Below are 24,539 nucleotides of genomic sequence, written 5' to 3' on the forward strand. Positions count from 1 at the left end.
AACAATCTAAATGTATAATTTATATTTCTTGTCGTAGCGTAATCAGATGGCAGAGTCAGAGGCAGGTTTCCAGCAGCCTACAGTCTCCTCTCAGCTCCGAGTGAAGCAGCTGCCCCAAAAAGAGTGCTCGGTGCCCTGGATACCTACATCGCCTCACTCTCCTCCTCTACAGCGGTGAGCCTTTCATCTCTCTGTACAGCTGATGACACTTTCTTTCATTTAAATCATCTATTGTTCACTAATATTTTTGCTCTCAGTGCACACTGGATGATTGAAGTCGTTACATAACTAAGGTTATACTGTTATGTCTGCTATGTACCGTAATGTCAGAAACTCTTATGTCAAGATAACAGTTTTCATCCATTATGCTCATTAATGCATTGTGAATAACTGTGCTCTTGAAAAAATAACATTTAGAAAAAAAGAAGGAAGGAACAAGTGCCAGCGGAGACCTGTCTAATAAATTGTTAATTTTTTGCCAGAAGGTGGACGTGAGCAGGCTTTATCAGAAACATAATTTGTATTGTAAAATACATCATACCATCAGCCAAGGCATATTCATATTTCAACTGTCATTCATACCAAGGTTATAAGATAAGAAACGGTAAAGGTATAGCTTAAAAAAATTCCCAAGCATGTCTGTTCTCTCAGGTAACAAAGATGTTAGACAGGTCATATTTGAAAAAAAAAAATGGAAATTGAAAAATGTATGTATGGGAGACCCCTATTTTTAGATATGTTGCAGGTTCTTTATGTAAAATAGCTTGTTCTCTTTCCCTTTCCCTGTTTTTCATCTCCATATTCCTTCTATCTGTCTGTATTTGTTATTCTTTCATCCCTCTGCTATTATCTCAACAGATCCCCTCCAAGGAGAAGACCAGAGCCTCGATGTCTTTTCTCTCCCGTGAAGCCCTCGCCCAGCCCTCCAAAGCAGACGGTGGCCGGTGGTTTGGTAGCAGAGCCGGCCTTGAGCTCAGAAAAGAAGAAACAAGCTCAGAATGAAGCATTAAGGTAAATATCCTTCAAATTATTTCCAGATATTTCCCTTCTATTTATCAGATATTTCAGCGTGAAATGTTGTAGTTCCTCAAATTAGTCATTTTGGGGGTTTTGTTATTTATTCTTTACATATGCATACATACATAAATCAGATTGTCTGTCCCAGCGAGAGGAAACAGCAAAATAAATGGAATTTGAATGACTCATTCAGTAAGTTATTTCTAACCTCTGTGTCAGACCCCACTTGCTGAGCGCCAAAGGCAATACTCTGATTCTTATTCAAAATTAATTCTTTCCAATAAATGAATCTAGGTGCATGCTAGATTGAGGCCATTTCTCTTTATGGCTGATTAATAGTTGGCCTGTTTTCAGTGCTTATAAGCACCTCATTGATTGAGTGTTCCACATATGTCTCTGTTTAATCAAATCTTAAATACTACAATTGTGCTTTCCAATTAATCAGGGGCAGGCAGACTGATTTCAGAGATGAGGATTATAAAGTATTTGTGTGAAATCCTTAATTGAGCTTGCATTTTGCTTCATTTGATGATTATTGGCTTGGTACAGGAAAGCTTGGTTGGATAAGATGATGATGCAGAGACTGAAGGAGCTCAAACAGCTGAGTAAAGAAGAGGCTGAACGCATTCAGACATTAAGGTACACAAGAAATATAATTACAGATTTAGCAGGCTTAAAGGATCTGAGGGGATGAAAGTTGAAGGTCATAATGTTGTTTCAGTTGTTGGGTATTGATCCAGCTGGAAAACTGATACTTTGTTGATCCTATCTGTACCCAAATTATAACCTACATTAAAATTATGACAAGAAATACCAAACTACACAGAAAAATATGTAGACAATTAAGACATCTGACTTTAAAATAAAACAATTCCCCAAATCCCTGGCTAATAAGACAAATTAAATTGATCTTAAGGGTGGATTTTTTGACCTCAAGTAGCACCATCAAGCTATTTTTCTATGAGTGGGTCCCCATTTTCAATGTAAACTCCCCATGACACTTCATCAGGGACAGGGTCATAGTAATATTGGCAGAAGGGAGGTAGAGCTTTCTTCAGGGGCCCCTATCAATCAATCAATCACTATACAATATACATTACATACTGTAAAATAATTATAACACATGCTGAGATGTGTTCTGTGTCCTGTTTGGATTACTGCCAACCCAAGGCAGTACTATATCAATCAATCAGACTTTATATAGCACTTTTCATACATAAAAATGTAGCACAAAGTGCTTGATACAATTATTTCATGGACCCAAAACACCCACACACTCTACATTAAATATGACATACCATTATCAATATATCATAAGAAAAAGCTGTATACTAATGGCCGAATAAACAATTTGTGTAATGTTTGCATGCCCCTAAATTTTACAGGTTTGTAAAACATTTATTATGAGACTGAGCTTTTGTTAAGGAGTAAAAATATTCCAGTTCACTTCATGGCAAAGAGCTGAAATCAGAGAGCCATCATATCTTATTGTGTTTTGGGCCAGGAGGCAGTTGCTCCACCTGATCCCCCTGTTAACAAATGACAGGTATTACACAAAACCTGTCACTTGTTAACAGGTGATAGGTATTGCACAATAGACCCCTTCACAATTACAGATTATTTCTTTTATGTAATGATCATGTCACCTTCATCAAATGAATCTCTTCCGAGTTATTATGCCCAGAACTAATCTTAGCTGGATTAGTTGTAAGAAGCGTGTCAGGCTTTGTGAATATATTCATTGGCTTCTACAGTGGAAAAAAAACAGGGTACATTTACTGCAGTGTTCACACGGTTTGCTTCTATGCAGAGTAGTGATAGTTTGATAGTTTTCACCCTGTTTAACCACAGTAAATGTGAAGGGCCTGACAAATATGGCAATTTTGTGTAGGATCCCATCAGGCTTAAAAAAAAAAAAAAAAAAAAAAAAAATGAAATGCAGAAATGTGTTTTGGTTACAGAACTTGTTCTGTGACAGCGTGCAGTGTGGGTGTGTTTTGGTTTACAGGTCAGAAGTTGTCTCGCCAACTCAGTGGGCTGAGAGAGCTGAGCAGAAGGCCACGGAGAGAATTCAGCCCCTTCTGGATGACGCACAGGTGAGAAGACGTATCTGTTGTCTGGGTAGTGCCAGATTTTATCTCACTTTCCTTCCTTTTATATGTCTCCTTATATGAAGAGGAAAACAATCAATACATCTTGTTTGTCAAAAGAAAACATAGCGCTTGTATTTACCTTCTAACTTACTACAGTAAAAGTGTAGAGTGAAAAGTATCTGTATTGTTTTTTTATGGACTTAAAAAGTGAGTTTGTTTTTGTCTGTTTACCTCAGCAGATTGGTGAGTCCAGGAACAGGATCAGCTCCTCGCTGAGGAATCAGCTGTCTGAACAGGCTGCAGAGAGGGTGAGCTGCATTGCTGTTATTCTTTGTACAATAATTTGCAGGAGGAGAAATAGTGTTGCTATTGAATACAGTTTGAATTTGGTATCATGGCCATGATTAAACAACATGAACTGAACAGTTGTACAATTTGGCCCAATATTCTTTTGTGGATGTTGTCCTCCATAGGCAGCAGAGAGTGCTGAGCAGCTGAGTGAGGCGCTATTGGAAGATCTGTTGGAGGACACTGCACGGGCGACGTGGGCTGCTGAGACAGAGGGACAGTTGGAGGGCATGGCCCTGTGTAGGCTGCAGGCCCCCACCCTGGAGAGTATGCTGCTTCGTATGGAGGAGATACAGGTGAGAGCTGCCCTAGTGTACAGAAAGGCCCACCAACAGAAGGTCAGCGTGGAGCAGTGATCAGGCTGTCATTTATAGAGAGCTCTTGTGCCAGCTTTGGTCTGGTGTTGTTTACTGATGCACTGTCTATTGGCAGGTGGACAATTTGTTTATTAGAATGCATTTATATGTTTGTGTCTGAGCAGAGAGATCAGGAGGAAGTGAGGAGACGGTTTGCTTCTATCACCTACTCAGACCCTCTTCACTGGGACCGACCAGAAGCAGCAGGTAAAAAAAAAGAAAAACCCACTTTTGTTTATCCCCTGTAACTGCATTTAGAGAAATGATTTGCCTGATGTCTCCTGTAGGTGGCGACAGCGCTACAACTGACAAGGGTAGGTTAATACTTGTCATTCTGACTTTATGCTCTGCTTGGTTTGTTCTGTCTATGTGTCTGTCCCCTGCTCCACCTCATCCCTCTCAACACACACTACCACTACCCCCTTCCTCTCTGTTCTCTCCCAGGACCCCAGTGCCATGCTCCGGGCTCCAGGCCAGCCTCTCCTCAGCCAATTAGGCTCACAAGGCCAGTGCTGAGGCAGAGCTCTGCAGCTGATATTGTCCTAGAGAAACCTGTGGAGACTGGGTGGGTTTCTATGTCCTTTACCCCGTTTTCTTACACTCGATTAACACACAATTTCAACCTCTCATCTTTTGCTGATGGCTTCCCCTCCTTGCTGTTTTATTTATCTTATAGAGGCAGTAGAGACATTTTGGAGCGCTCACATAATATTAACTGGAGAGCAGTATCAGGGTTTGACCTATTTAACTTCCTTCCCAATCTTTTGAGCTAAAATTAAAGGTCTGTGTCCCCATTTTAAGTAACCATGGCTCCAACACAATAGTGATGATTATATGATATTATTAAAAGATATATACATATTGAAATGTTTGGTTTCAATCACTTGGAGAGTCTATGTCACTTTTTACGAGAAAAACAAATTGCAGTTTAGGACTTCCTGTTGTGCTACGAAACTAAGAGCAACAGCATCATCATCCACAGAAAGTCATTCACTGTTGGTTTAATTAGGCCTCTAGACTTGATAAAAAGTAAAATGGTTCATGTTCTTCCAACGATGCACAGTTAGTGTTTTTTTCCACACAATGTGTCGGTGCCCTATAATCACTCTCCCACTGGGAGGCCTTACTCATTCTGCAAAAACTCACTTGGTGGCTACCATACCCAGGGCAGAGTCTATTCCTGACTCTGGCAGCAGACTCCACAGAGAGACCCTCCACTGCCCAGGGCTTTGGCTGCAGCTGCTGTTCTGCTTAAATTAATGAGGAACTTGGAAGGAGGAGAAAAGGGAGTGGTATGACTGGAAGTTATTGACACAGACAAGCCAGCAGGATGCTGCTTCTAACAAATTCAAGCAGCAACATTAGCAAATTAAAGCCAGTCAGATCTGAAGTGCCTCAGTTACAGTTCCCATAATGGAAACTTTACCCTCTGTGACTCATCTTAGACTCTGTCTTCGTAACACATCCATCAAGTAATAGCTCTATTTTTTGCCAACACTGGCGCTTGGAAGTCAACTAAGTACTGTCTAGTTTTTTTGAAAAGGTTTAATGTCTTTTCATTACTTATATTTTTTTCAGAGGAATTCAGCCTTGCAGCTTTTTAACAGGGACAAAGTCATTTGAGAACTGCCAGCTCATTTGTTCTGAATCTCCCTAATTTCTCTAGAGCATAAAATATAGACAGACCTGCCTACAACACTTTTATCCTCAGTCCAAATTACACTGTGTTTTAAAAAGCATTGCCCTGGCTGGACCTTTTCATGTTTTCTTTTTTAACACATTGAATCACAGTCAATGTAATTAGGATTTCTTTGATCATTAGAAATAATGTCAAAGTAAATAACAAATCTCTGCAAATTGACCTAAATTAATTGCAAATAAAGAACAAAAGTTGTCATCAATAATTAATCAGCTCAGCATTTCAGCACCAGTCTGCTTTTTACAAGAAGTGGTTGATATGTATTCTTTATAAAGCAAATCTGTTAGTTTAATAGCAACATCTGAGATTTCTTGGCCATAGTTAGAGTAATGACTATTGGTTGCTGTCGGTACATTGATCAACATAGTCCCTTAGTAATCACTGAGTGACAGACAAATTCAGCAGCATGGAGTGGGTGGCTTTGCTGTCTGCTGACTCGCACGTCATGGCATCACAGTATCTCTTTTCCATTAGAGCTCCTCAACATTTCTAAAGCAATAATAAAACCCACTCAACATGACAGCAGAACTTTGTTTGTATTGATGACGGTTGTGTATATGAAATATGTGGCTCCAAGATTGCCTACCAAGCAGTAATTGTACTCGTTATCATTTGAAAAATAATAACCATTGATTCTAATACATTGTCCACATTAGTCGCTTATTCTCTGCATGAAGACCCGATCAATTTAGTATTTACTTGCCGGCTGCTTGAATAAGTACCTTTGTCTGTGGGGGAAAAAAAAGGCTTAATTTTCATATTTAATTCATGTTTTCATAGCCAAATTTAATCTTCTTCTCTGTGCTGGTACAATATAATTGTATATCAAGAGTTTACTGGGAAAGTTGCCAATAAAGGTTACACTTGTCGCAGTTAGTGACCACTACTACAAGCAGAATAACTTTTTCTCATGATCTACAACGAGGTGCAAACAGAAACTTGTAGAGAGACAGCAGCTCTTTTTTCAAAGTGCTTAGTACCTTTAGAAGTAATACAGTTGGAAGTAGGGAGTCATTTGGCACATCTAGAGCGGTCTTTTGGGGCCAAGAAGTGTCTTTGTAAACGGTAAGGGAGATGAGCGTGCGACCCCTGCTGCAGTGTTGCAGGGTCTAAAATGAAAAAGGAAAGACTAGGACAACACTCCAATTTGACTTTATGATATTGCCACATGGATGTTTCGTGTTTCGACGTCCATGTGGCAATATTAAAATTAGAATTGAAGTGCTGTCCTAGTCTTTACATTTTTTATTATCTTAATTAAGGATCCAGCACCCAGATTTCAAGTTCTAATTGTGAGTTGAGGGCTTATTTTTAGGCCCTAAATTGACCCAGGTGGCACATGGTGATGGAGTAGTCTACCAATTGGAAGGTCAGTAGTTCGATCCCTGGGCCCTGCAGTCTTCATGACGAAGTGTCCTTGGGCAAGACACTGAACCACGAATTGCTCCCGATGCTGCGCCATTGGTGTGTGAATGTGTGTGAATGTTTATCTGTTGAGCAGGTGGCACCTTGTATGGCAGTCTCGGCCACCAGTGTCTGAATGTGTGGGAATGGTGAATGGTACCTAAAGCGCTTTGAGAAGTTGTTGAGACTGAAAAAGCGCTATATGAATGCTGTCCATTTACATTTTACTTCGCATACCCGAGGAGATCAAGTGAATCAAGAACATTTTTGATTACAAAACCAAACAGCCTGTTGAACCAGCAATACCAAATTAAAAACACACAAAGAACCAGCCTTACCTGAAGTTGTTGCAGCCTGCGTGTTGAATTCAGCTGTTGTTGATATATTGTGTAGATCTTTTTAAAGATTATTTTTGGGGCTTTTTATGCATTTTTTTTAGATGCAGATAGACAAGAAAGGGGGAGAGAGATGGAGAGAGGGAATGCCACGCAGCAAAGACCCCCTGGTCAGATTCGAACCCAGAGGTCGCCCCAGAATGTGTAGGTCTTTACCAGGAAGTAACAGGATCTGAGTTTCACAGTGGTCTTTCATAATTGAAACATGAGATTTGATCATTCGTTTTCATCTGCAGCCTAAGGAAACAAGTTGCATTATGGTGTTTTTCCATTACATGGTACCTGCTCGCCTCGACTCGACACACTGTGCATCCGTTTTTCATTGCAGATTTTAGTACCGCCTCAGCGTGGCTGGTCGTTATGCCGCATCGATGCACACACCAGCGCACAAGTATAAACATCAGGCCACTTGAGTTTGTTTTACAGTTCTGTGGAGGCTCCACGCAGAGCTTTCTCCGTAGCCTGTGTAGCCTATGTAAAAGTGGCCTGATGTTTATACTTGTGCGCTGGTGTGTGCGTGGAGCCAGCATGTGTGTGTGTAGTTAGGATACGGTGAAAGCTCTGCCGGAACCTCCACAGAACTGTAAACAAGCAGCGCCGCAGTAAACTACTGTGACCTAACGCGACACACACACAGAACGTGGAAGGTGTGTTGTTGCCAGAAGACACATTTAGTTTCTAAAGAAGCTGGAGGCAGCAAAAAAACAAACAGCTGGCTAAACTGTTTAAAAATAGCGGGTTTGTTCAGGACACCCCCGTCTGTCTCTTTCACGTCACCTTTTCGGGTCGCCTCAGCTCGCTTGGAACCTCGACTGAGGAGGTACTAAAAAAAGTACCTGTTAGCAGGTACCGGGGACTTTTTTTCGTAATGGAAAACCAAAAAAGGCGAATAGAGTCGAGGCGAGTCGAGCTGGTACCATGTGATGGAAAAGCGCCATTAGTGTCCAAGAAAACAAACTCGATTTAATGCTAATGCCTCAGCTTGAGCCAGAGTCAACACACTGACCTCATTAGGGGAAGTAATTCTCCAGATAATAAAAAAATGTTATTGTGACAAACACTTAAGTCCCAGTAGGTATTTTAACGTTGCAGCCAGCCTCAGGTCAGTCTAGGTATTTGTTTACCTGCCAACAGTTCACATAAATAATACTTTTGTGCAATAATCAGCATAAAGTATACTGAGCTTTAGCAGACCGGGAAACTTTGTATGAACGTTACTGATGATATTAATATAATTCTGCTTTCATGTTGCAGGGCAGCAGAATAAAAAAAGACTTGCATCAGTTCCTATGGAGGAAAATAGCCTCCAAATGCAGTTTGTTTTTGTGTTGGTGTGTTAATCCTCTGTCAGCGTTGACTCCTCTACTGTAGTGTTCAGTGTAGCAGAATGGTGAGGAAGGAAGAAAGTTTTTGACAGCAGACATTTTTGGAGGCTTGTTTGATTTTATATTGTGTATTTGATGACCATTAATGACACTGGCAGACTGTTATTGTTCATGGCTCTTTGATTTTATTATTGTAGTTGCTGTCATAGATGCACGGAGGACTGATGGTGGAATGCCATTTGATTGACTTTTAGCTGATTTGAGGAAAAGAGGAAATAAAGCAGATTTAATTGTATTGTACAGGTGCTCAGGCTTTCAGTCTCTGCTCAGGCTAGTGGTTACTTAGGAGTCATGACTTACAACAGCAGAAGAGAGTTTGTTCACTATTTTGTGGGAAAGAAGTTGTTTACATCACACCGATATTTCAACACTTCATGTATCATGTACATCATGTATCACTAGACACAACACTGGCACTGTCTGAAAAAGTATTTCCAAAAACATCTATTATTCCTTATCTCGGCTGTTTTTGTGCTTGTGTGAGCGCTGTCATGCAACCACACAGACAATGGAGTGAGAGATTTCATCTTTGGAAACATCAGCAGAGCAGCAGATAAGATTTATGTATCCATGGTGAGGAGCCCCGACACAAACCACGATTGCCGATTCCCCACAGTAAATGGCTGCATCCAGTCGTGACCTTACATTAATAATGACTCCAATGCTACCTGATTCATGTACAAAAGATTGTATTCAAGAGATTGAATATCAAAGATGTCTGAGTAGTGCATTACTGAATAAGCAAGAAAGTTGCAACACCATACAGTACATCCTCCACCTGTTTCTTTCCTGTTGTTCTCAATCTCTCGCGTGAATCACGCCTTACTTTCTCTGAGTCACATTTGTCTTTGTCCAACTCTTTTGATATATCGCATATGGCACTATCGTTTGCCAGGTCCCCGTTTTCCCGGGTGATACGTGGCTAGAGCTTTTGTACAGAAACTAGAAGAGTAACTTGAAAGTCACTTGAGGTGATTTTACTAATAGCTAATGCTGTTTATCTGTTAGAAGGTACCACTAACACTTAGTCGTAACATTTCTGTTACTCATATTGTTTTATTTACATCACCTTTTCACAGATATTTATTCAAGGTTAATCTTGGCCTTGGAGCTTTTGCCCCAGTCTGAATGGTGTTTGTTGACAGGAAAAGCAGCCTGGTTCATGTTTATTTTTGAATATGGCACAAAAACCGTGGGTACTATTCTGACTATAAATAGGAAGTGAATTTGCAGTGTGCTGTATTGATGCTTTCTCCACATTGTTCCTCAGATGCCCATCAGACATCGACCCATTTCAGACTGGAAGCAGAGTTGACTGTGCTGACACTTTGATATTTATGGCCACCCCGCCACGGTTTGCAGCCCCCACAGTCAAAACAGAAACAAGTTCAGCCAAGGCCGGGGGGGAACAATAGAGAGGCACTTTGCTTTGGGAACTGCTGCAACACTAAATATAGCACCGAGAGCGCCGTCGCAGCAGCCAGGCTGATTTGTCCAAGCAGAGAGGATTATCAAGCCAGACCATGGCAATGCCCAGCTGAGCCCCGACTCACTCTGGCCTGCGCTCTGACACCTCTCCTAAATTCATCATCCTCAGCCTCATGACTGCAAGTGTTTCTGGTCAATCACAGCGCTGCACTCCATTGGCTCTTGTGCCAATAAATGAGTTTGCCTCTTCTCCACAGCCCTCAGAAGTCCTTTACCTAGCTCATACAGTGAGAACACTCAAGGTAATGAAAAGGTGTTGTGGAAACCCTACCTCACCGTTTGCTTCTCCTCATGGGCATCCTCTTGTGTCTCCTCAGACACAGCATCCTCTCTGAGAACAGCCTGACAGAGGAGGCATCCCTGGATGAACAGCAGCACAGACACAGCGCCGTGTTCCCAGGCCCATTGGAGAGAAGCAGGGGGACTGCTATCTCCGTGCCAGGCAGCATGCTGAGAAACATCCGTCGGTACCGGGAAGACTACGAGGCCTACCTGCATGTTGTGGCTCATGAGGCTGTCGGCAGCTTTAACCCCTGGGCCATCGCAGACAGGTACTGTGAAAGATTAACAGTGAAGGTTTCCAAACATCTCAATTCTCCCTCTGTGGGAATCAGTATTAAGGGACCACTAAGGCCTATATAAAGAGACTTCAGATACAGTATTAGGGGACCACTAAGGTCTATATAAAAGAGACTTCAGATACAGTATTAGGAGACCACTAAGGTCTATATAAAAGAGACTTCAGATACAATATTAGGGGACCACTAAGGTCTATATAAAAGAGACTTCAGATACAGTATTAAGGGACCACTAAGGCCTAAATAAGAGACTTCAGATACAGTATTAGGGGACCACTAAGGTCTATATAAAAGCATCCAAAGAGCACCATGTCATAGGACCTTTAAATAAGTCTATCATAGTTATTAGTCATATTAGATCAAGACACCATTTCCAGGACTATTTGCACCGTGCATTAATATTGCCGCCACACCAGGGGTCATGGTCACTTTCTGCGAGATCCAGTTTCCAACTCACACTGTAGATTTTTTTCATGGCAAACATGTTGACATGTCATAGTAGGAAAAGCACAGGTGTATTCAAAACCATTAATGATGGCTGCATTCCACTTAGGAGAGGCCCTGGTATTGTGCATGCTGACTCACTGAAATAGCTTACTGGGACACTTGATGGAATTGAGCCATCTTTAAACACAAGACATAAAACATTACAACAGATAAGATGTTTTCTGTGCCACATTTCGTCTGCTTTCTGGGTCGGAGGAAGAGGCGTGGCTCAGGCACATCATTAAAGGTGCAGTAGGTAAGACTTATAAAGCTAACTTTCTGTCATTTTAGCTGAAACTGAAAAAAAATCCGGCTCCTCTGGCTCCACCTACAGCCTGCAGTGTGATTTGCAAAAATCCACTGCTCCCTGTTCAGATGTTTATTTTTATTATTATAATTTATACTCTTTATTGATCCCCAATGGGGGAATTACAATTTACACTCTGTTGTTATTACACACTACACACAGGCCTGAAATACACACACACACACACACACACACACACACACACACACACATGCTCCGGTCCTTTTACATGCACTAATGGAGAGATGTCAGAGTGAGTGGGCTGCGACTGCTGAACAGGCGCCCTGAGCGGTTCGGGTGCACCAATCAGGGCCAGGGGGGGTGTCTAACTGCGTGTCAATCACTGCTCATGCACACGCATTCATTCTCCCTTGTGTTAGGAGACCGTTTTGGGCTTTAGCAGAAAAGGGGGAGGGACTGAGAAGTTGTTGATGTTCAAATTTGTTGGCTAAGTCCTGGATCTTCCCAGTCCTACCTACAGCACCTTTAAACCAAAACTACATATATTAAAATCATAGGATTTATTGATTATTCCTAAAACAAAAAAGTAAACTGATAATATCAAATAATTCAAGTTTGTAGCTGATTTGACAATAACCAGTGTATATTCTAAAGCATTTCTTCTTCATAAAACTTTGAATTGCAGCTGTGTTTGAAAGGCTCTGTGACACTAAATAAACCTGTTTAGTCTTAAAGTCTAAAGCTACATGAGACTCGTAGTAAACCTGCAAAATCTCCCTGAAAGAAATGCTCCTGTGTTGTTAATTTCATTATTTTCTTTGGATGACCAACATGTACCTCCAGACAAAAACCTATATTTAGTATATTATATTTAACATATAAAATAATTTGAGCTAAGTTATATTTTGGGGGTTCAGGATGCAAATGAGCGTTTGTCCCCTGATTTATACATCAAACTATATTACACATGACTGTAGTGCAACTTAACATTTAAACAACAATAGACTAGCTCAACTTAACCAAATTTCCTCAACAGCAACTAACTAGGATTAATTAAAGAAAACCACAAACAAGGTCCTGGTTTTATACTCACGGCAAACGAGCCCCCAATTTGTTACGACCGGCTCACAGGCCACAACAAAACAGGGAGATGCACAGCAACGTAACAATAATAAAGTGACATTTATTAAATAATGATGCAAACAAGAGAACGATGAGGTGTGATTGTCAGTATCAGTGATGAATGAAGGTGTATGGATGTAATGGAGAATGTGAGGTGCATGTTGTCAGTAGTTAACAAAGGGAAAACTCAAACAGAGAGAAAACATGTTGGTGTGCAGTCGGGAGAATGCGGCCGCCTGGTCTCGGGGCAGGCGGGGTTAAATAGTCTGGGAGGACCGGCCAGGTGATCACAGTCATCTCATTATCTCCTCCGCTACACCTGCAAGTTAACAAGACAAACCACAGTACACATGTACGACAGGCCCAGGGCCGTCACACCAACAAACATCATTTTTATGCATTTATTTTAAAAGATTATTTGTGTAGCTAGTGTTTGTGTGTATGCAGTAGTTATTATATAGTTGTGAGGAATAGTTTCAGTTTTCTCACATCGCCACAGGATGTTTTTCGGGGGTGGCGGCAAGAAGCTTGCGCATAGGTGAGGATTAAGGTGAGGGTGTGGGTGCGCAGACCTCACTCCCACCATCTTCACTCCTACCACATGGACTCCACCTGTGCCTGTCCCCAGGTGCAGGTTTGTCTTTGGGGTTTGCTACCCCTAGCCACTGTACCCTCCCGAGGTAACCCACGTGGCTGTGGGGTTGCCTTCTTCCGCCTTCCCAGCCGTTGTGGTGGTTCTCACACCAACATCTTCCGCCTGCGCTGCCGTTGGGGTCTTCACTATTTACCCATAGCTGGGGCTATTTACCCATAACTGGGACAGTGGTTGACGGGCATCAGGGCGTTTCCACTCACCGATGGGCCTGCATGCCACGTCTCTGGGGCCCACTGCTGCTCCGAGATCCTGTACAACTTAGCCTGGAACCACAAGGGACCAGTTACCATGTGTGCCACGGGGAGGCGTGTACGAGATCTTGGCAGTGGAGAGGCTATGTACCGGCTGAGGAGCCTTACACACTCGGCTCCTCTTTTCGCCCCTGAAAACAAAGGGTTATCCGGTGGCAGTAGCTGAAAGCAGAGAGTGGCAAGCAGAAGCAGCATGCACTACCTACAAGCACTGCTACTGCAACACTACTGCACTGACGCATCACACTCCCTGCATGCAAACGCACACACACACACACACACACACACACACACACACACACACACACACACACACACACAGACAGAGACAGACACACACACACACACACACACACACACACACAGACAGACAGACAGACAGACAGACAGACAGACCCACCCACACACAGACAGACAGACAGACCACCACACACACACAGACAGACAGACAGACAGACCCACAGACAGACATACCCACACACAGACAGACAGACCCACACACGCACAGACAGACAGACCCCCACACACACACACAGACAGACAGACAGACAGACCCACACACAGACAGACCCACACGCAGACAGACAGACCCACAAACACACAGACAGACCCACACGCAGACAGACAGACAGACAGACCCACAAATACACAGACAGACCCACACACAGACAGACAGACCCACAGACAGACAGACCCACACACAGACAGACAGACCCACACAGACCCACACAGACAGACAGACAGACAGACAGACAGACAGACACTATACAAGTACAAATACTATACAATTCCTCAGCCAGGCAGAAGCCTTTTGTACCACTTCTTCTTCTTTGGCTTTGTCATCATCTGGCTCTGAAGATCTACCAGCTGGGACCTCATGGTGCTCTCGGTCCTCTCCCAGTCCTGCTCTTTTTCCTGCTGAGTCAGCTTCAGGCTTTCTGTGGCCTGTAGGAGGGATGCCTTGTCCTCCTTCCACTGGTTGAGATTACTCTCCAGCTGCTGCTCAGCCTTCTTCAGAGCAGCCATGAGGTTCTTGTTGCTTTTGTCCTGCATCTCCAGCTGGGCTCTATGGGAAGCCTGGGATCTTTCCAGTATCTCCTTTGCCTCTTCGTCCTGTTTTTGGAGAGCTTCCTCCATCTTGCTCAATTTATCCTTCAGCTCTTGAGCTTGAGCCCTCTCAATCTCTAGATAGCTCTCCAACATCACGTTGGTGGTCTTACCTACCGCGAGCATCTGTCTCTCTTTACCAAGCTCCATCTTCTGAGTCTCCACATTATTTTTAAAGGCCTCCTTCTCTCCCTTCATCTGCTCCAATTCGACCTTCAGGTCTTCAGTAATGAAGTACTGCAGCTCGAGATCTTTTTGGGTTTTTCGCAGTCTGTTGCTGATTTTTCCCAGCTGGGATTTCAGATACTCTGTTTCCCTGGGTGGGGAGGGGACACGTTTAGCCAGAGCCTCATCCAGCTGGGCTCTATGGGAAGCCTGGGATCTTTCCAGTATCTCCTTTGCCTCCTCTGCCTGTTTTCGGAGAGCCTCCTCCATCTTGCTCAATTTATCCTTCAGCTCTTGAGCTTGAACCCTCTCAATCTCTAGATAGCTCTCCAACATCACGTTGGTGGTCTTACCTACCGCGAGCATCTGTCTCTCTTTACCAAGCTCCATCTTCTGAGTCTCCACATTATTTTTAAAGGCCTCCTTCTCTCTCTTCATCTGCTCCAATTCGACCTTCAGGTCTTCAGTAATGAAGTACTGCAGGTCGAGCTCTTTTTGGGTTTTTCGCAGTCTGTTGCTGATTTTTCCCAGCTGGGATTTCAGATACTCTGTTTCACTGGGTGGGGAGGGGACACGTTCAGCAAGCTGAACTTTTAAGTCACACATCTCCCTCTGCATCAGCTTTTTGTCATGGCTGAAAGTGCTGCCCTCTCTCTGTTGTTGGAGCTGATCGAGGACATTGGCCAGCAAGTCCTCTCGGATGATCAGGTGAACTCTTCCCTCAGATTCACATTGGGTGAGCCTTGCCTCGCTGTCCTTCAGTTCACACCGTACTTGTTCTTCAAGTGAACTGAGATAGAAATTCATTTGCGGTTCAATCTCTCTGGAGTGGAATTCCATGTTTTCCAACTTCGTATTCTGCTGGACCAGTGTCTTTTCTCTCGTTGCGATGTGCACCTTTGGATTGTCACAGTCAAATGACTCTCTGATACAAACTGCTGTCTGAGTGAATTTGTGTCAGAACTAAAGTTGGGTCCCAGTATTCATAGTGTGTCGTTATGACAACAACAACAACAACATGTATTCTTATGTTTTCAATCCAAATGGTTATTGATTCTATTCCATTCTATTGTTGCTATCATATACCAGTTTGTTTATGTTTGAATATACAGTATGAATGTTATTATTTCTGATGATTCCTAAAATATGGCAAAGAAAGAACACTTTACGAAATATGGAAAGGAAAAAGATGGATGTCTTTACACAAGAGCAGTACACCCAAGTATGCGCCAGTTGGGACGCCATTTTCTGTAACTCCAATAACCATGTGTGCTCAGCAACTACCTAATATTTAAGATGTGCATTTACCACAATAACATATTTTTTTTTTTTTACTTTTATTCAAACTGTCCAATACTTTTCATGTTGGATTTGAAAAGCCGTTTAGCCCCTGCTCATGTTTATCTTGTACATGTTAAAAGTTGTCGTAAAGGAAGTGAAATATGAAGCTATCTCGATGCTGCAACAGTGAGAATGTCCCCATTGTGGGAATAAAGGGCTTTTCACACGGGGAGCCACACTTCACCTGCGTAGTCGCGTGGATCCGCGGGATCTCGCTCCTCATGTGAAGGACAATTCTCAAACATGTTATGTCACTGAGTGGCATGTTTTCAGTTTTTAGCTATTTCTATTTCTATTCTGTTGTATATGTTATAGGGTTAGATATGTAAATATGTACATACAGTATATAAATACATTATCTAATGATGTTTTACAGTTTCTTTTGTTTGATCATAATTACTGATAAAATAAGACACATTCTATTCTATAGAAAATGCATTTCCTGCGGAAAATGCGTGGGAATGCTGAATAGCTGAATTGCTAAAGCTAAACTGGTTGAATAGCTTAAATCAGTAAGAAGAAGTTGAAGTAGTAAGAAGGGTTGAAAAAGTGGAAATCGTTTTAATACGTATGAATTTCATTAAAAAGTTAAAAGCTTATGCTAAACTGAACTGTTGGCTTCAAAAGTTGAATAATGACAAAAGACGTAGAACATTGTGAGGTCTGAGTATATTTTTTAACTGATAATCACTCACAAATGCAGAAATATGAAACAAATAGTACGAAAAACCTTAAAGCTCAAATGCACTACACTGCTAAAAAATCAGGAAAATTGTTAGAGTTGGAAGCTAAACTGCATTACCCAAGTGAAGAGCTAAAATACATTGTTAGAAAAGCTTGAAGCTGAACTGTAATACTGTCAAAGATGAAAGTTGAAATGAATTACCTAAAACGGCTGAAAGAAGAAATACTTTGTATTATTATCAGACACTGCATAGAACGAAAAAGCATCAATCTAGCTGATATGAGATGTGAAATATATTCGGTAAAAAGAATGGGGCTGAACAAAAGGAAAGAGGACAGAGAGAAGGAGAGAAGACAGGAGAGCCAAAATAAAACATGAATAGCTGAATTGTTAAAGCTAAACTGGTTGAATAGCTTAAATCCGTAAGAATAAGTTGAAGTAGTGAGAATAGTTGAAAAAGTTAAATGACACCTTGATCAGGGACACATTAACTGATGTACCCCAGTGGGATTCGAACCAGGATCTCCCACAGCAAAGGCATGTGCCCTATCCACTACACTATCATCTGTATAGATCATGAATCATGAACGCAGGAAATGCATTTTCTAGTTTATTAGTCATCTTTTTGTGTCTTTGAGGTTTTATAACTCTCGTTTTTGTCACCAGAGCCACATGGGCACGAGATGTGTCCTTCCTCTGTTTTGTGTTTGACAGACATAACTGTGTCTGACCGACCTGTGTTTGACAGACATAATGTGCAGTCTGAAGTGCTCGCTCTGAGAGGATCTTGCAGATTATGGTTTGCATAGTGTGTCTTTGGTGTTCATTGTTGTTCTTCTCTCCCACTCACAAATTTGCATACTTAACAGAATTCTTAAGTTGCTGCAATGCAGAGTGCAGAAGACTCCCTCTCAGTGATGTACATACATGCAAACAACATACTGAATCCCTGTGTTTGATATATCAGTTCTAAACTTCTAAGAGATCAGATTTTAAGTCTGTCTGTTTTCTCTCTGTGTCACAGATTGTTGTTTTGCTTAAACTTATAGCTTACACCCCTGGGATCTGACTGCTTGTGCCACTGGCTCATTATCAGTCCCACGTCAATGAACCAAAGTCTTCATGAGATGGATCTGTACTTTTCTGAAGTTGGAGAAAAATAAGGACAATACATACATATACGCGTCTACATCTACACCCCCTGCTAATCTGACACAGTGCAGAAACCTGTCTGTGTGATGAAGTGGTAATGAGCTATCCCCATAGAGGATAATAGCAAAACTTCGGCACAGCCAAAACAAAGAAAACGTATACGAAGCTATTTAAACCTTCGTTTGAACTTCTTTAATGCATTTTTTGGACAGATGATTATTAAAATGCACTGCAAAACAGAGTAGGATAATAATTTAGTAGTTGGATGAACTTGTGTTTAATATTTTTTTCATAAATTAATAGCAAACTGTACAATTACTTCATATTAGCCTAGAGGTAATTCAGTTTTTGTGGTGGGAATTTCATCATATTTGGAGCGTTAAACATACAGATAATGAAGAGTTATTCAGTAGAGCATGTCTTTTAGCATATTAGTGTTATTAATATTTCCTAATGGCCATTCCCAATCCATTCTTCACTCTGTTTCACCCTGTATGCAGCGCAGAGCAACGTTACTGTGTTGATTCTTCAAAGGTACAGGTAGTTCAACAACACACAATTACTGAGCTTGTTCCGTTGCACCGACAACCTAATGATTTGACGTTTCTGGGGCTCTGGAAGGGAGATCCAAGAGTGTACGCCACTTGTGCTCATCTCATATGTCCCTGCTTCAGTTTGTGTGTGTGTTGACACAGATAATGTCAAATCAATCATAACACTGAAATATAGCTTGGTGCCTCGCCAGTCTTTGGAGTTATTTTCCTCCATTTTATGCCTTTCAAGGCAAGGAGTTTTTCATGTCCAGCTTTGAAAGTCAGTAGACACACTTTGCTTTGATCGCACCTTCTGCATTTTGGAAGATAATGATCCAAGGCTGATGATTTACATTTTCTTTAAAATCTTAGGAAGCCAGGTTATATGCCACATGCAGAACCTTTTTATCCGGCAATTTTCAAAAGGTCTAGTCTTGCATCTATTGGCAAGAACAATGTAGTGTGGGATATAACAACAATCACAATGTCGATTCTTTCTAGTTTTATGAAATAGTAGTCGAGACTAATAGTAATAGTAATAATGGTCACGTGAATTTCATATATGATTTTGTTTAATTAGTTGTGATGCTGAACATGATGTATCAGATGTTAGATTCAGACTTTTCTATCAAATTAAAATGTTTATATACTGTATATATATTTAATTCATAAAAGACTGACTCTCAGGAGACATCTTTGCTACTTGTTTTTAAGGAAAATGTCTTTCTGTCTCTAATGCCTCTGTTCTTTCTGGTCCCCCAGCCTGGCAGACCAGTTGCTGTCGGAGGCTCTGGCCGACGTGGCAGCAGAGTTTCAGGATGTTGTGGAGGAGTACGCCGAGGCCGTCTTCACCTCCGAGTTCCTTCAGCCGGTCCAGTCACCGCCTGCTTCAGCTGCGGCTTTGGTCAGCTAATAGGATTCCATCACGGATGAAGCAGTTTCTTACAAATTATTATATGTAATTATTTTAGTGGAGCATCTGCATTGTCAGACTTTCAGCACAAAAGATGTAAATATCAAAGATCTAGGGTCTCTGGTTTCTCGGCGGATGTTTTATTTTGGAAAGAAACCCTTACACCTATGTACGTATTTTGTTAATTTACAGAGATTTTTATTTAACTAGGTTTGTAGATATTTTTTGAATGAAGCTGCAGTAGACGAGATTGTTGACTTACACAGGGAGCGTCACAGTACTCTTTGTGGTCCATCTGTATCTGTGATTGAAGTCCACTGGGAAAGTTTGGTTAGTTTAGATAAGCTTGGAGAGACCATTACGACATTACAGAGGATTATAAGATTACCGCCCTCCACTTGTACTTGGTTTAAATCTCCCTAAGGATTACTCACACTTTCTATATTTATGTTGGAATATGGAAATAAATCAATAGCATACAGTCACCAACAAAATGATGAAGGAAACCAAGGGCATTATGTGTTTAATCTATTGTTACTTGATTTCCTCTTTTGCTTAAATGTATAAATGAATGGTCTTAATACAGCAAAAAAGCTTTATTTCCCCTAACTGATAAATGTGTTATCCCAGTAAGTCATGACCACTCTGAGGAGATACAGTACAGTAAGGATTAACATACGTGTAGACATTCATTTTAGAGTTTAGAATTGGTTTTGCAAAACTTTGTAATGATCATTTCAGTGCTTTTCTTCACTTCTGTTTTATTTTTTCCCCACAGAGCTAAATAAAAAATGCAAAATAATGGGGAAAAGTGTCAATTCTGAATGCAAAATAAACAGGACGGATTTAGCAGACCAAGTAAATGTCTGAGTCCCTTGAGAGCAACATGAAAGCCGTGCACACAGAGCAGAGGGGACACATCCAGATGTTGCGTTGGCCTGTGGGGACCAGCCTTTGACAGGTGACATAGAGTGACTGAATGAATTAGCTCACATTGAATAAGCTGCCTCAATTTTCTCTCAGGCTGGCTTCTGCGTGGGCGTCTGGATACGTGCAGGCTTTCACAGGCTCAAGCTCGGTGCAAATTTCTTCTTTTCGATCCAGGACAAATAGAAATCGGTGGGCTCAAAGTGAGGGGAGTGTTGCTTCTGTACATCTGTGTTCACACTGATGTACAGAACTGAGGTTGTTCTGACATGGCGAATGGGGAACATTAAACGCATGAAATTATTATGTTAATTTTTAAGAGCTAATTTCTAATTTTTCATTGTTGTGGTTCAGAAATTTCAAAAGTTTCTGCCAAGAGACATTTAAGAGATAAAAATACAACATTTAAAAACATATTTCCATTTCTGCCACTTTAGCAGGCACCACTTAGCATTCCACTGTGAGACTGTGTTGTCAGCAAACCAGAGAATCAGCTCCCTACTTTATTTACTTTCACATGTGCATTTCTTTATATACAGCGACCGTCTGTCACATAAGAAATGAACGTTCACAAACAGACCAGAATAAGCACTGGTTTGCACCTTATTTAATTTCAAATGTCAGATAGGTTTGACCTCGTCTCTGCCGGCACTGACTCATAATCAGAGCTCATCTCAGAATCGGTGAGGACACAGATGACTGCAATATATTCATGATGCATGGAGAGAGGGCACTTTGCAGTACAGGTGCGCCAAGGCTGCTTTGTTACATTCATTTTAACTGATAATCTGTTCTTGAACTACATGGATATGAAATCGCATGACTTATTACTCATGTTTGCTGTTCCTAGGGGATAATGTGTTGAAGGGATAGTTTCTGCTGAGAGACTGGGGATCACTGAGCGATCTCACCACTTTCTAAAAGTTCCTTTTAGTCAAGTTATTTTGAGGGCTTAATTTGCTGTCTGAGAACTCATGAAACACCTGTGGACTGCTGGGCAGCTTTTGACTGCTTGCATCATGGATTCAGTCACAGCTTTGCTTTGTTGGGATTACTAAAGGCCTCTGAACCAGCATCTAGTTTTGAAACAACTCCAGAAGCCCTGCAGAGGGCCAACTAAATTCACACTAATGGATTGTGGGACTGAAAAGAGTATCTGTCAACCTCAAAGCCAATGTGAGTCTGAAGCAGTGGCTACAATAGAATAATGTAGAAATACTCCATGATTTTTATAATTGTTTTGATGCAATGGAGAATAGACTCTGACATGCAGAATGACCTCTTTCCTCACTGGTACACCAGTCACCAACTTTCTGCTTTTAAACAATCGTTACAGTGAGTTTATAAGCCATCTAAGCCTCGGTTGCTTATTTAATGGTTTAGCCATTGAAGAATAATGATCAGCCATGCACTTCTTGATCATCATATCCAAAAGAGATTTAATAAATTAGTCTTTAATATTCTAGTTAATCAAATGATTGAAGTATTCATATCCTTCAGTAGAAGTAGCAATACCACAATGTAAAACTATTAACCCCATTATAACTTAAAGTCCTGCATTTAGAAAAAAAATGATTATGGTACTAAATATGAGCTTAATATAGTCGACTGAGAGAATCAAAAGTACACATCAGTCAAAATGTTGCATATTATTACTATTGATGCATCAGAATCAGAAAAGGATTTATGCCAAGTAAATAACACTTACTTACAAGGCAAGGAATTTGCCTTGGTTGTTGGTGCATACATAAACATATTAAACATTAATATTAAATAAACAATAAATACATTAACATGTAAACAGCATGTTCGAGTTGTAGCTGGTCGTGATGTAACTACTTTATATGCTGTATGAGAGTTTATAATGCATTATGTATTATGCATTACATTTTTGAATCTATTATGTTTTGTACCTTATATCTGGATCTGCAAAGTGAAATGATAACAAATAGTGCAGTCAAAGGTACAATATTTCCCTAGTATAAAGTAGCATAAAAGAAAATGTACTTTTACCTTTACTACTGTAGCCGATTTGACATCAACAAACATTTAAAACTGAACTATTAAGGTTTATGAGTAAGTAATATGTACAAGTTGTGCTAAAAGAAAAGAGGGAAAAAAAAGTCAAGTTAAGAAAATATATATAAAGCAAAATATAAGTGCAAATATGCAAAGGGCAGGACAGTGCAAAGGATTCCCTGAATACAAGACAAGGCCAATTGTGGTCAGAGTTCACTATCCAGAGGATGGAAAACGCCCCTGTGGGTGGTATTTCCTGCCACCACTAGGGCCACTTATTTCTGAAACCCTCATAAGGCTTGTCTTAAAGTGAATAAATGATGTACTATATCGTGGTATGGTTTGGAGGACTTGTTGTCCAGATGTTCCTGAGGAAAGATGCTTAATTGCATGCATTGTGCATTTCCGCCTCATAATCAAGTACATGTTCATTCAGTCTGACACAAAAACTTGATAGCAAGGACAAAAGGGTAACAAGAACCAAAATAAATGTATTCTCAAACAGTAGAAGTAGGAATATGTAATCTGTTGCTGAGCAGTTATCAATCCCTGAATGTGAAGTGCAGTCTACTATCTCACCTTTTGTAAGAGTCGCTGTGATGCAGAGGCTGAAGAATATTTTAGTATAAATCATCAGCTTTTGTTTCAACGATTGAACTCAGTTGTTGACTGTGCTTTTCCCACCCACCTGGTCGCTGAATCCTTTCCTCACACAGGAGAGAACAACACATCTGCACCTCAGGTGCTAAAGTAGAGCTCAGCTGACTGCCAGCTGTTCAGTGGTGTAGTCTACGTGATACGCAGGTATACGCAGTATACCCACTAAGAAAGCTCCAGGATTTCCATATACCCACTTAAAAATGCCCAATGACACGCAAACAACATACTTTCCAAAATTTACGTTTTTGATATATTTTGAATTGTCATCTGTGTTTTTCTTCATTTCCACCATAAATTGGGCATAAAAGTGCATCTGAAAACAGGAAATTAAGTCGTTGATGCTCAAAACTTCCCTGGGGGAGGACACCCAGACCCCCCACTATGATGCCCCCCCCCCAAACGGCAGATTCTGGCCAATATATATATATATATATATATATATATATATATATATATATATATATATATATATACAGTACAGTATACCCACTACAATACATACATAGACTACACCACTGCAGCTATTGTATTTTGTGACTTTTGAATGGCTCCCAAAAAGCCTTCTTCAAAAGCCCCAGGGTGTTTATCTACCACCATAACAATCTTTCTGTGTGTGGATGTCTAAATCATCACAATAATAGGGGTTATTTTTATTTATTTTTCTAAATTTAAACCATTTTTTTCCATTTTTATGTTGGTGTAAAAGTGTTAAGTCTCTCCTGATGTGGACGTGCTGCAGAATTGGAGTAATGTCCTCAGTGGCATGGAGAGTATTCTTCTTACGAAAGAAATTCACTTAATTCAATTAGCCTTCTGTTTTTTTTCACTTGGATCCAGTCAGTACAGCCATTTGGTGTAATCAGTGCAGTCTGTCTTGCAGGCTTCCTGGCCTTAAGGCTTTTTCCTATTAGTTTTTCTTGATGGGATCTCAGCTCAGTGTTCTGGCCCAGAAGTGTATTGTTATTGGCTATCATGATACAAATTGGCTGCATGTATTCCTAGTAGAGTTTGTTAATGTGGCGTGTCCAGCTCTCAGATTCCAGGGCGATGGTTCGGCCACAGGCATTTTCCTCTATCAATATTCATTTGTGTGGACGCGGCTGCCAAATCACGCCACGACCAGACCATCCTTCTGGGACTGTGTGACCTCGTGTGTGATCACATACGAGAAGAGGAGGGATAAACACAGCAGGTGTTATCACTATAAAGTGTAATGTGTCCCAAAGGAGAAAACCTATTTTGCAGCAAGTCAGGTCAAGATGAGCTTAACAATGAATTAGAGGCAGCCATTAGGTAAAGCATCTGTCAGATTAGACCAGATCTCACAACTGGATTTAAAGGATTTAAAGCTGAGGGAACATGATTCACATGCTTCATTTCTCTTTAATCCCTGGAAAGCAAACTATGAGAAAAGAAATCAGACTTAATGCCTGTGCACAGGGCTTTCTTTTGATGGGTTTGGTTGTTTTTTTTGAAGCACTTCTTGATTTTC

At 41.0% G+C, this 24,539-nt stretch overlaps 1 protein-coding gene across 9 annotated transcripts in view; it reads left to right on the forward strand.

The window, feature by feature from the left end:
* kiaa0753 (KIAA0753 ortholog) overlaps window positions 1-20,054 on the forward strand; it is a 31,716-nt gene extending 11,662 nt beyond the window's left edge. For 2 of the 9 annotated variants that reach the window (XM_036001490.1, XM_036001491.1), the window contains exons 10-19: window positions 58-174; window positions 859-1,011; window positions 1,567-1,656; window positions 3,026-3,113; window positions 3,347-3,418; window positions 3,584-3,754; window positions 3,940-4,021; window positions 4,259-4,379; window positions 10,503-10,736; window positions 19,291-20,054. In XM_036001490.1, coding sequence (XP_035857383.1) covers window positions 58-174; window positions 859-1,011; window positions 1,567-1,656; window positions 3,026-3,113; window positions 3,347-3,418; window positions 3,584-3,754; window positions 3,940-4,021; window positions 4,259-4,379; window positions 10,503-10,736; window positions 19,291-19,441 — 1,279 coding nt within the window. In that variant the 3' untranslated portion in view covers window positions 19,442-20,054. Of the gene's footprint in view, window positions 1-37; window positions 175-858; window positions 1,012-1,566; window positions 1,657-3,025; window positions 3,114-3,346; window positions 3,419-3,583; window positions 3,755-3,939; window positions 4,022-4,258; window positions 4,380-10,502; window positions 10,737-19,290 lie in introns of all 9 variants that reach the window. The other 7 variants (XM_031297583.2, XM_031297584.2, XM_031297586.2 and 4 more) reach the window with 6 other exon arrangements.
* Window positions 20,055-24,539: the final 4,485 nt, after the last annotated feature.

This window comes from Sander lucioperca, chromosome 5 (assembly GCF_008315115.2).
Source record: "Sander lucioperca isolate FBNREF2018 chromosome 5, SLUC_FBN_1.2, whole genome shotgun sequence".
NCBI lineage: Eukaryota > Metazoa > Chordata > Actinopteri > Perciformes > Percidae > Sander > Sander lucioperca.